Source organism: Otolemur garnettii, unplaced genomic scaffold (genome assembly GCF_000181295.1).
Source record: "Otolemur garnettii isolate 467f Iridium unplaced genomic scaffold, OtoGar3 scaffold00260, whole genome shotgun sequence".
In the NCBI taxonomy this organism is placed as follows: Eukaryota; Metazoa; Chordata; class Mammalia; order Primates; family Galagidae; genus Otolemur; species Otolemur garnettii.
In genome coordinates, this window is record NW_003852655.1 from 269,997 (window position 1) to 282,777 (window position 12,781).

A 12,781-nucleotide genomic window follows, 5' to 3' on the forward strand; every position below is an offset into this window, starting at 1 on the left:
CTCCTCAGTCACAGGCACACAAACTTCAGTCAGAGGCACACACACCTCAGTCAGGGTCACACACACCTCAGTCACCAGCGTACACTCCTCAGTCATAGTCACACCCTCCTCAGTCATGGCACACAGTCACCATCACACACACCTCAGTCACAGCTCATACACTTCAGTCATGGGCACACACACCTCAGTCACTGGCACACACCTCAGTCACAGGCACACACACTTCAGTCATGGGCACACACACCTCAGTCATGGTCACACACACCTCAGTCACAGTCACATACCTCAGTTACTGGCACATATTCCTCAGTCACAGTCACACCCTCTTTAGTCACGGGCACACAGTCACTGGCACACACCTCAGTCACAGCTCATACACTTCTGTCACGGGCACACACACCTCAGTCTTGGTTACACACACCTCAGTCACTGGCACACACATCTCAGTCACAGTCACACACACCTCAGTCACAGTCACACCCTCCTCAGTCACAGTCACACACACCTCAGTCATGGTCACACACACCTTAGTCACTGGCACACACATCTCAGTCACAGTCACACACACCTCAGTCACGGTCACACACACCTCAGTAACAGTCACACCCTCCTCAGTCACAGTCACACACACCTCAGTCATGGTCACACACACCTCAGTCACTGGCATACACCTCAGTCATGGTCACACACACCTTAGTCCTGGGCACACACACCTCAGTCACTGGCACACACCTTAGTCACCGGCACACACACCTCAGTTACTGGTTCACACTACTCAGTCAGAGGCACACACACTTCAGTCAGAGGCACACACCTCAGTCATAGGCACACAAACTTCAGTCATGGGCACACACACTTCAGTCATGGGCACACACACCTCAGTTGCAGTCACACACACCTCAGTCACAGGCACACACACCTCAGTCACAGGCACACACACCTCAGTCACAGGCACACACACCTCAGTCACAGTCACGGTCACACACACCTCAGTCACAGGTATACACAGCTCAGTCACAGGCATACACACCTCAGACATGGGACATACACCTCAGTCGTGGTAACACACACCTCAGACATGGGACACATACCTCAGTCATGGGCTCACACTCCTCAGTCCAGGCACACACACCTCAGTCACGGTCACACACACCTCAGTCACAGGTATACACAGCTCAGTCACAGGCATACGCACCTCAGACGTGGGACATACACCTCAGTCGTGGTAACACACACCTCAGACATGGGACACATACCTCAGTCATGGGCACACATGCCACAGTCATAGGCACACATATCTTAGACATGGGACATGCGGCTCAGTCACAGGCACATACACCTCAGACGTGGGACACTGGCCTTAGTCATGGGAACGCACGCCTCAGATGTGGGATGCTGGCAGGTTGCATGGGGAGTGGAGTACACAGCCTCACTCAGAGGGCCACAGCTCCACCTCACCTGGTCCTCGTCCCACCCGTACAAGTCCCAGTGCAGCACCACTCGGGCTCTCTGCCGCTTCCAGATCTCTAGGAACACCGTGGCTGCATGAACAGGTTGGGGTTCAGGTGTGGTCCTCGGGGTGGTGGGGAGACTGAAGAGGCCTGGGGGAGCCTGGGGCAGGCTTGGCACTCAAGCCCCAACCCTGCCCAATGGAGGCGCCAGGTGACCACTCACCCCATAGAGCCATGAAGATGGCAAACAGCACCGTGCCGTCATTGTCAAAAAGGTGGGTGAGCTAGAAAGAGGGGTGGGTGAGCCACAGAGAGGGCGGGTAAGCTGGGGAGATGGGTGAGTGAGCTGGAGAGAAGGATGGGTGCCCTGGGGTGGGCTGTCAGTCCTCATGGAGAGTGAGCCCAATTCTGGGGTCTCGGGCCTCAGCTCATCTCTGGTGGTCACACCTGCTGCCTTCCAGATCTGGGGTGGACCCCAGGGGCAACGAACCTTGGCAAAGGTGCAGGTGTCCGAAAGCCGCTGGAACTTGCGGCCATGGTCGCCGAGAGGACACATGAAGATGTCGTGGGCCTCACAGATCTCCTTGCTGGGGTGCGGGGTTGGGCTGGGGTCTACTTTGCCAGAGCAGGGGAACCCCCTCCCCCCCCCTCCAGCCCCAGCGTGGCCCTCGCAGTCCCGCCCACCACCAGCCTGCCCAAGCCCCACCCACCCCGGCTCAGCCCAGGGGCTAGCTAGGCCTCGCTCACCTGATCTGGCTGGCCTCGAACAGCGAGAACCCGCTCAGAAAGACAACGATGCCCACGAGGGCCGCGGGCACCAGCATATAGGTGTACCAGCCAAGCCAGGCGAAGTAGAGCGCCACCTTCTCACCAAAGTAGTTCCTGTGGGCACAGCTGCCCTGTCAGGGGCATTCTTCCTACCGCATCATAGCCACATGTTGGGGTGGAGTGTCTGGATGCATCAGCGTCTTAATTGGGGCACGTGCGGGGCGCGGACAGCCTGTTGGGCATTGTACCTGATCTGGTCGATGGGCTGCTTGTGAAACATGCTTCTCCACCGGGCCCATTTCTCCAGCTCCGCCTCCCCCTGGCACAGGGAATGGACAGTGAGTGCTCCGCCCGGGCCCTGCCCACAGGCCTCCACTCACCTTGGGCTGGCCTCACCTTATGCAGGGGGAACCTGGCCTCAAAGACTCCCTCCTTCACCAGATCCTCAAATGTCACTGGGGATCACAAGGCGACTCCAATCAGAAAGGAATGAAGGCAGGTGTGAAGGTTCCTCCCAGCCAGCTGCCCACCCCGCCCTTACCGCCAGCTGCCACTGTTTTCCTCAGGACGAAGTCCAGGATTCGGATTCTGGAACCCAAGAGCCATGTCAAGAGGGCCCTGAGTGAGCTCTGTGGCCTGGCCCTCCAGGTCCTGACCTGCCCTCTGCCCTGGCCAGGCCCAGGACTCTCCCTATCCTAAAAGAACCCCCAGGCCTCCTGTCCTATCCAGTGTCTAGAGTGTAGAACTCACCTGGAAGTCCACTGCCCACCCTCTTTAAAGTCCTCCCAGTCTGGCCTGACCCACAGCCTCCAGGTTGGGCTCTATCAGGGTCCCTTCAACCTGCACAACTCTCCTGGACACCAGGCCATACCCCCACTCCAGTTGCACCCCTACCTGCCAGCCCTACATGTCCATGGCACACCTGAGCTCTGTGTATAAACCCCTTGTCCCTGGTGAGGCTGTGCAGAGACTGAGTCCAGGTCAGTCACATGGCCACAGCCACACAGCCACAGCCCCCAGATGCCCTAGCCACCCTTAGGAACTCACCCCACGCCTGCTACTGCTCAGACTACGTTTCACTCCCCCAGACTGCAGTTCTGTGTTCAGAGGTGCCCCTGCTGCCCCCCTGCTGAGCCTGAGGGGCTGAGTGGGCTCAGTGGGGGAGGGGCTATGAGGTGGGCAATGGTGGAACAGAGGGCTCCCCACACTGGGCCTTTGGGTCTGTCCCTGCGAGGCCAGAGACAGATGTCCAGGGAAGGGCACTTGACCTGGAGAGGAGGGGTCGTTGATGGCCTCAGAATCTAGGAGGGATGCTGAGGGGCCCTCTGGGCTTCTCCAAATCCTGCCCACCCTTTAAGGTTAGCTTGACACTGGACCTTTAGAACACTCCAGAGGTCAGAATGGTTATGGAAACTGAGACACAGTGCTGTGAGCTCATAGCCAGAAGGTCTGAGCCCCTGCAGCTCCACCATGAGACCCCAAAGGACTGGTTGTTCTGCCTCAGGGGACACCCAGAGCCTTGGCCCAGGCTGTGGGTGGGTGAGGGGCCTCCTGGCCATGGCATCTCACCTAGTAGTGGCAGGGCCTTCGGGCTCCATGAGGAGGGTGCTGTACAGGTCAAAGATGTGGTTGCCAGCTCGGATCCCAAAGAAAACCTGTTTCTGGTCTTTTATCATCTGGGGCAGGAGACACATGGGACCCCTATTTCCCTTCCTCTGCATATACAGCCACTGGCTTGTCCCTGACACCTTGAGCATGAGGCCAAAGCTCCTCCCTGACCCTCTCCTGGGTCCCTGCATACCTTGGAATGCAAGCCCTTTTCCTTGAGCTTGTCCAGGAACTGCTGCTGCTGGTACACCTGTGTGGGGTTTCTCTGGGTGCGACAGTCAGCCACGAGGACATAGTCCCATTGCTCAGAGGCTTCAGTCTGCAGGAAGGAGGTGCATGGCTGAGGGCTGGGTGCAGGTGGGGAGGGCACAACTAACCCTGGATGGGCCCCCCATACACACCTCACAAGCATGGATCTCCATCAGTGGGAAGCTGTCCTCTTCTGTTCCCACCAGGATCTGGAGGTTTTCCTCACCCTGGAGGTTGGGGGGCGGAGGGATGGGTGAGACACGCCAGGTGGGTGAGCTGGCCCTCACTGGCTGGGGCCACCCTTTGGGCCAGGTGCTTAGGCCAAGTGGTCAAGACATGCCACTCCTCCCTGTCTCCCCCAGGCAGACAAAAACAAGTAAGAGGTCACTTGGGGAAGGCAGGTCCAGATGGTAGGCAGCAGGGCTGGGGCCAGAGGGCCAGAGCTGCAGCCAAAAGCCTACAGAGGTCTATGTGGGGCTTTACAGAGAGCTCCTGCAGACCCCTGGGGAGACAGAGCCCCAAGAGCAGCCCAAGGAATCAGGAGAACACAGGCAGGAGACTCGATGCACTCAGTGGCCTGCCGGAAGCCTGCACACAGCACTTGGCTATGAGAGACACTACCCCGTCTTGAGAGCTGAACACCCAAGCTGGTGCCCATGGCCTGGCCATCCACCCTTGGAGATATGCACAAGGGGTGTGCACAGTGCACCATTTCATATCCCCAGGGGGCGCGTGCAAGGAGACACTGAGGGTCCCACAGGCACCATGAAGGCCACAGCTGCTCACATTAGAGGAGCAACTGTGGGGCACACTCTGACAGGCGGGGGCTGAGTCAGGAGGCAATGGCGTCTAGGGCCTCCAAGAGTCTCCCTGACCATCTGACAATGACTGGGCAGTTTGTCCCTCCTTAAGTGTGGGCTAGACCTAGTGACTGATGAAGACAGTGTGGGAAAGGAGGATCAGTGCCTTTGCATACCTGGCAGAAACCCCTCACCCACTGAGGAGAGTCAGGGTTGCCTACAATGTCATCTGTCAGAGACCCCCATGGAACAATGAGGGGACAGGACATCTCTTCCCTGAGTCATGTCCTCCTGCCTTCCCAAGAGGAAACACTGGAATATCCAAATGGAAGGACATCCACACAATCCTGGTCGGACTCTCAGATGGCAGAGCACCAAGGACAGGGAGCAACGGGAAGACCAGACACCACATGGGATCCTGGACCGGTCAGGGACAAGAGTGTGGTGGACAGTGGACACATGCCTGCAGTTGGACTTGATGCTTTGGCAGGTGCCCAGCTGACAAGAGATGCTCTCCTTCAACAAAGCTGGTGAGGGTACACAGGAGCCCTGTGTTACCTTCAAAACTCTTCTGCAAATCTGAAACTATTTCAAATAACACTTTTTTTTGTTTTGTCTTTTGAGACAGAGTCTCACTTTGTCACCCTTGGTAGAGTGCGGTGGCTTCATAGCTCACAGCAACCTCAAACTCTTGGGCTCAAGTGATTCTCTTGCCTGAACCTCCCTGGTAGTTAGGACTACAGGTGCCCGCCACAATGCCTGGCTATTTTTGTTGCTGTTGTTGTTGCTTGTTTGTTTAGCAGACCCTGGGCTGGGTTCGAACCCACCAGCTCTGGTGTACCCAGCTAGCGCCCTAACAACTGAACTATGGATGCCGAGCCATAACATATTTTTTTAAAAAGTATAAGCCCTAGATGTTTATTTGCAGCATAATCTACTTTTTATAAAAAATAAAGATGTACATTTTAAAAGACTCATAGATGTTGGGAAACTGCCTCAGGAGGGAGGAGCTGGGTGGCGGCAGCTGCGGTCACCTCCAGGTGACCCTCCAGGCCAAGGACCCTCCTCAAGGACCAAGAAGGCCCCAGAAGGCCAAAACTGACTGACTGAGGGCTCCTTCGGGGGGGTGGGAGGGCAAGAGCCAGGCGGGTCAGAGTAGGTCATTGGGATGTGAGGAAGGAGCCCTCAGGAGCCTTCTTGGGTAGTAGGAAGAGGGCACTGGCTTTGGGGTCAAGAGCCCAGCCAGACACCAAGTACCTTCCTTACAAATGGTGCATGGGGCATCCTGTGTGCTGTGCTGAGCTTGTCACAGTGAGTGAGACCCTAGCATGGCTTATGTCCCAGCTGGCAGCACCTGGTGAGGCACAGGGACCCCAGACAGTAGGATGCTGCAGCACATGGGGGCTTGGCTATGTCCACCCAAGCCCCCTGCTCTGCCCCTCTCCTGAGCCCTGCAACCAAGACAAGCTGCCAGGCCCCGCCCCACCATCTCGGAGACAGGAACAGGAGCGGGATGTTGGTTTTGCCCCTGTCGGCCTCCCACTGCAATCCCTGCCCAACTCTAGACCTGCCTCCTCCAGAAAGTCTCACTGGACTGCTCTAGACAGCTGGCCCTTGAGGGCTGCCAGATAAAATAGGCCACACAGTCATATCTGAATTTCAGATCAACCACAGATAGTTTTCAGCATAAGCATATGCCAATGATTGCATGGGACATACTTACACTGAAAGAATTGTCTTTGGTTCTAAATAATTGTCATTAATTCCATTTAACTTGGTGTCTGCTTTTCTTTTTGTTGGCTAAGTCTACAGTTCCCCTCTGATCCCACACTCGCTTCCATGGCATAACCCAGAAAATGCATCAAACCCAACCAAGGAATGGCAGGTTCTTAGTCACATGGGGATAGGGTTAACACAGACATCTTCTACAGGCCCCAAAGCTACCCTGGGCTCTGAGAGCAGCTGTTCCATCTGCCTCAGTCTGCCCTTCCTCAGACAATGCTCTCCTGAGTACTCCCTGACTCACCACCAACGGCCCACAGACACCTGCGCTAAGGTGTGGCATGCAGCACCTGAAACTTCTCTCCAATTTTGGGTCAGAAGGGAAAACTGCCATCCACAGACAGGTATGTAGGGATGGGCAGGGCACTGCGTCTGACTGGAAGAGGTGCCTGTGTCTCGGGGAAGAGGGTCAAGCTTCCAGCAGATGGGACACTAGTGTCACCAGCACCCAGCTCTGCAGCTTGCCCAACCATGGAATGGCAGGTTCTCAGTCACATGGGGACGGATTTGACAGTGCCCTGTTGGAGGAACCAGTGAGGGCATGGCTCCTTGTGTGCTGATCTCAGGCCCAGGAGGAGGGCCCTCTCCACCCCTATGCCCAGAATTTCAGCTCCTCTGTCAGAGGCTAAAACTAGAGACCCCCCTCACATCAGCATGGGCCAAAGCTGAAAGCAGACAGGGGCAGGAGACTTGTAAGGAAGGGGCAGGGCAGGGGCCCAAGACCCAGATAGGGGAGCCTGCTGAGGGGGACTGTCCATGGGAACTCTCAAAGTGGGAGGTAGGAGACAACCCTTAGCCCCAGAAATGGGGCACAGAAAGCCCCCTCCCCACCAAAGACCGTGTGTGGGCTGTTATACTAAGCCTCTCAGAACCATCTTTCCCAGGGGCTGTGGGATGATCTGGACCTGTGGACAGTGGTGACACCCAAGGTATCTGGCAGAGACCCTCCACACCACTGACATGGGCTACTGGACAGAGAGACCCAGACAAAGCTACACACTCCTGGGGGCTGCACTGGTCCCTGGATGCCCTCAGCTGCCCCTGGTCTGGGCCAGAGCCACTCAAGCAGGCAGGTCAGAGGGCCCCCACAAGCCAGATAGATCAAGCCCTTAAACTCTGGGTAGTCCCTTGGATAAGCCCCTGGCCTCAGGTTTAGACTGTCCATCTGTCCATCTAGGCCAGTGTGTACAGAGCTGTTCCCTGGCCTGACAGCCATAGTACCCCAGCTACTCTGAATAACTGATGGGGTCCTCACAGCTCAGGGCTCACCTGAAGTCCCCCCTTTCCAGCCAAGCAAGGTGTCGAGGACTGCTGTGTCCCCAGTCTGGGACCTCTCCTCCAGGAATCCATGTGTGGGCCCACCAGGCTCCCAGATCCCCAGGGCAGGGTCAGTCTTGCTATGTGTCAACAGCTGGCTAGGCCCTGGCTCTGACACCATTAAACCTCATCTGTAGAATGGGGTGACCCTCACCCCTGTGTCAATCACCCCAGTGATGTACACATGCAGGAAGAAGGTAGACAATACTACACCCCTGGCCACTGCCCTCCCTCCTTTCCTTCCCACCCCCACCCCTATAGGCCACACAGCCAGGGAACTGGGTCCCTGAAGCCCCTGTTGTGGGCATAGATAAAGTCCCTGGGTGAGCCCACTGGCTCCAGAAACTTCTGGAGACCCTGCGGCTTCTGGGAAACCCTCTCCCCAGGGCTGAAAGCAGAAAGTCTCAGAGCTGGGGTCCTGTTTCCTGCCTGTCTGTTCCCTTCCCTATCCAGCTCCAGGTTGTGGGTGGGCAGAGAAATAGCTATGCAGATGTGACCCTACCCAACTCTGGAGCAGGTCTGGCCAGAGGGTCTGTGGCCACACAGGTGATACACCACCTCCTGCAAGGCCTCACCTGGTCCTTAGAGCATAAGGACCTCTGGCCCTGTGGGTTAGGGTTAGGGTTAGGCACTGAGGGGTGCTTTCCTGCCCGCACCACAGTGTACAAGCCCTGAGAGGCCCACCCAGGTGAGCCCAGCTGAGCTGGCTCCTCACTGCTACCCAGCCTGAATGCCTGCTGACCACCCTCCTCACCACCTGGCTCTGCTCCCTGAGCTCCCCAAACTTTAATCTGACCCTCCCCCTAGCTATCCATCATCTGTCATCTGTCAGCTCATCCTTTCATATGTCCATCTACCCATCTATCCCAAGACACTGATGAAGTGGCTGGCTCCGAGTGCAGCCCTTGCAGGAAGTGCACAGTGAGGTGACAGGGAGGTGGCCTGGAGCTTGGCCTTGTAGGGAAGAAGGTTGATAGAAGGCAAAAAAGTGGAGCAGCATTGCTGGGAGAGAGAGCATGTGTGGAATGGCCTGAGTGGAAGGGTGTAATTGGTGCCCAGGACTGAGCCCTCGGTACCTCCACGGACTCAACACTCAGGGACTCAGCACTCAATACCTCCAGGGACTCAATACTCAGTGCCTCTCTGGAACTCAGCACTAAACACCTCCAAGGACTTGGTAGCTACTCCTTGTGACTCAGCACTTAGCACCTCTCATAGACTTAGCACTCTGCATCCCCAAGGATTTAGTAGCTACCACTCCACGGGACTCAGTGCCTAGCACTATGAGGACTGAATCTTAGTCCTCCCAGGAACTAAATCCTTGGCACTCTAGCTTTGCAGAAGCATAAAGGGCAAGAAGGGAACTGCCAGGAGGAGGGGCTGGGGGTTGGCACAAGCCAGATTGGGAGATCTGCTCAGGCAGCTGGGGGCTCAGACTTCAGCAAGGGAGAAGTGGGGAGCCATGGAAAGCATCAAAGCAGGGGAAGAGTTTGCCCAGACCCAGGTAGGAGCTGGAACCACCAAGTCCTTCCAATGTCCCGCTCTTTTGAAGAACTGATGCTTTCACCCCAGACCAACCAGCTCCCAAATCACCTCCCCCCTCCCCTCCAACGCTGAGCCTCTTCTCCACCCCCAACTTGGGGCTGGTACAGGGGAGCTGGGGTCAGTCCAAGGGGCATCCACTTGCTGGCCTGAGAAGCCAGGGTGCCAGAGCTGCGTCTGGAAGAGCCAAGAGCCCTGGGCATGGGTGAAGAGAGAGGGCCACCTGCTTAGCCCACCCCCGGAGGCCCTGGGAAGCCAGAGAGAGGCAGGTCTCCCTTTGTGCCACACTGTTCACCTCCTCTCTGGGCCATCCAGGCCCTGGCTGCCCTCTTTACTGGCAGAGGGGAGAAAGGACATCTTCCTGGGTTTTCCCTGCCCCCTGCCCTGAACCCCACAAGCCTCTGTTCAGCTCCTAGAATAAGCCTCCAGCACCCCAGTTGGGGGCAGGACCCTAGCTGGCCACCCCATGCCTCCCAACTCCAGGTCTGCACCCACCCCCAACCTGGAGCCCACAGCCACTCCCACACTCCAGTGCAAGTGTCTTGGGTCCTCTGTGGTAGCTAAGGCCCCAGGTGGGCATGCCCTCCCACCTTGCATTGAGGACTCTGGGAGAGGACCCAGGCCCCACAGGCTTGCTAAGAGCCCAGCCAGACCCCGGGTCCCAGAACCCAGGCTGGAAAACTGCCCAGGGCTGGCCATCCTCACAGCCCACTGGCTACAGGGAGCCTCCATAGGTGCTCTCAGATGAGGCTGGCAGGTGGCTGGGGCCAGGGGATGAAAGGTAGATGTGGGAAGAGGGCTCAGGCATAGACCCCATGGATTCTGCCTTACCTGCATGCCTGCGGCTGCTGTGTCTGAGAGAGTGCCAGGGGCTGGAGGGTGGTGACCAAGTACGGCAGCCAGTCAGCTACATATCTACCTGACTTCCGTGTGGGACTCGCCCCTCCTCCTCAGTCCCTCCTGCCTCCCCGCCCGGGGAAGCCAGGGAGGAGCCAAACCAGCTGGGAAAGCCCTGACCCCAGGGGCCTCTGACAGGAGTGGTGATGGCAGGGTGGGGGTGGGTAGTCTCTAGAGGGTACCTGTTGTTCCCCCACAGGCCATCACCTGCCCCTGAGGAGGTGGTTTCGCTGTGAGATGGGGTTACTCGACATCCTCCTTAGGGGAGCAGACTAAGCAGGGGGCTTCAATGGATGGGCTCTGGCTAGTACCCCCAGCTGAGGCTCTCTCTGACCTGTAGCGTGGTCTCCACACTCCCTAAGAGCACCCAAACCTTTACCCCTATCCAGGGCTTATACCCTCAGAGAGGAAATGGAGCAGGGGATTGAGGCGAGACAGGCCCCAAATCCAGCACTCTGGGAGGCTGAGGCAGGTGGATTGCTTGCACTCAGGAGTCCAAGACCGTCCTGAGCAAGAGCAAGACCCTGTCTCTAAAAAGTAGCCGGGCACTGTGGTGGGAGCCTGTAGTTCCAGCTACTTAAGAGGATTGCTTGAGCCCAAGAGTTTGAGGTTGCTGTGAGCTATGACAACATAGCATTCTACAGGGGGGTGGGGGTGGGTGAGGGTGACAAAGTGAGACTATGTCTCCAAAAAAGAAACTCATCCCATTCTGAGTCCCTACCTGTGGATCCAGCTAGGGGAACTTTGGTATCTTGGGGGTACATGGCTGGCCTGAGATGCATGGAAGACTGGGGGAGGCCCCCACATCCCCAGGTCCCAAGCAGCTCTAGGCAGTCAGGGTGGCGGGCAACATTTGGCTGGCTGGGGTGGCCTGAGAGTGATCCTCATGTAAGAGTACTCTAAGGATACTGAGCCCAGGAGAGAGCAGACTGTGCCCAACAGGGAGCTCTCCAGGCAGAGCAGCTGAGTGGCAGGTGCTCCCCTAGTGTCATGGGGGAGTAGGGAGCACCCTGGTGTCACAGGAGAGTAGGGAACACCCCCAGTTTCATGGGGGATTAGGGAGCTCCCATAGTGTCATGAGGGAATAAAGAGCACCCCTGGTATCAAGGGGATGTAGGGAGCACCCCTGGTATCATGGAGGAGTAGGGAGAACCAGCAGTCACAGGGGCGGGGAGCACTCATGATGCCACTGTGTGGGGGCCAGCCCAGCAGTACTTTCTTGCTACTTAGGCCCAGGGTAAGGTCTGTTTGCTCCAGTTTCCCCAAGGGATAACATGGCTCCACCCACAGTTCTTGGGGGACCCAGGCTGTGATAGCCGCAGGGAACAGGACTAAATAGTGAGGTGGTGAAGACAAGGGATGAACTGGCTGCTCTGTGGGAGCAAGTCCAGGTGGAAAGCATTATGATTTGTGTGGCAGAAAACCCTCCATGGTGCTGGCTTCAACTATTAACTTTTTCCTATCAGTGAAGTCTGGCGTTACCTAGTCTCATACTAGTATTGCCTGCTCATAGTCATCAACCCAGACTCCCTTTAACTTGCTACTCTTAGACACATGGTCCTGCTATATGTTCCCAGATAGCCACTCAAGCTCCAGGCATCACATCCACATTCCAGCCTTCTGGAAGAGGAAAGGGTGAGGGAGGGAGGGCACCCCACCCTTCACACAGTTAGTCAAAACACCTTGCTGCAAGGAAGCCTGTGAAGGGTGTACTCTTTTCCTGGGAAGAAAGTAGGGCAATGGGGAGCCCTGCAGTCTGCCAAATTGGAAGCCAGAAATAGAAGGAGCAAGGGCAGTGGAGCCTGGAGCAACCCCTGTTCAAGATCTGCATCACAGGCCAGGCATGGGGGCTCACCCTGTAACCCCAGCACTCTGGGAGGTTGAAGTGTGTGGATTGCCTGAGTTCAGGAGTTCAAGACCAGCCTGAGCAAGAGTGAGACCCTATCTATAAAAATAGCCAGGCATTATGGGTGGCACCTATAGTCCCAGCTACTAGGGAGGCTGAGGCAAGAGAATCACTTGAGCCCAAGAATTTGAGGTTGCTATGAGGTATGACACCATAGCACTCTACTGGGAGTGACAAAGTGAGACTCTGTCTCAAAAAAAAAAAAAAAAAAGAAAGAAAAGAAAGAAAGAACGAAAGAAAGAAAGAAAAAAAGAAAAAGTTTTGCATCACAGCCACTCCTGGACCCTCACAGATGTCTCTCTCCAACCTCCAATACAACCTGTCCAGGATACTTCAATTTTTTTTTTTATTTTTGAGACAGGAGCCTCAAGCTGTCCCCCTGGGTAGAGTGCCATGGCATCACACTCACAGCAACCTCCAACTCCTGGGCTCAAGCAAGTCTCCTGCCTCAGCCTCCCAAG

General features: G+C 56.5%; 1 protein-coding gene across 1 annotated transcript in view; it reads right to left on the reverse strand.

Moving 5' to 3' along the window:
• Positions 1 to 10,354, reverse strand: part of ANO9 (anoctamin 9) — a 22,764-nt gene extending 12,410 nt beyond the window's left edge. The window contains exons 1-11 of the mRNA XM_023508607.1: positions 10,349 to 10,354; positions 4,229 to 4,303; positions 4,021 to 4,146; positions 3,789 to 3,895; positions 2,761 to 2,807; positions 2,616 to 2,674; positions 2,468 to 2,538; positions 2,199 to 2,333; positions 1,942 to 2,038; positions 1,675 to 1,735; positions 1,459 to 1,541 (exon numbers count right to left, since the gene is read on the reverse strand). Of these exons, the coding sequence (XP_023364375.1) occupies positions 1,459 to 1,541; positions 1,675 to 1,735; positions 1,942 to 2,038; positions 2,199 to 2,333; positions 2,468 to 2,538; positions 2,616 to 2,674; positions 2,761 to 2,807; positions 3,789 to 3,895; positions 4,021 to 4,146; positions 4,229 to 4,303; positions 10,349 to 10,354 (867 nt within the window). The remainder of the gene's footprint in view (positions 1 to 1,458; positions 1,542 to 1,674; positions 1,736 to 1,941; positions 2,039 to 2,198; positions 2,334 to 2,467; positions 2,539 to 2,615; positions 2,675 to 2,760; positions 2,808 to 3,788; positions 3,896 to 4,020; positions 4,147 to 4,228; positions 4,304 to 10,348) is intronic.
• Positions 10,355 to 12,781: the final 2,427 nt, after the last annotated feature.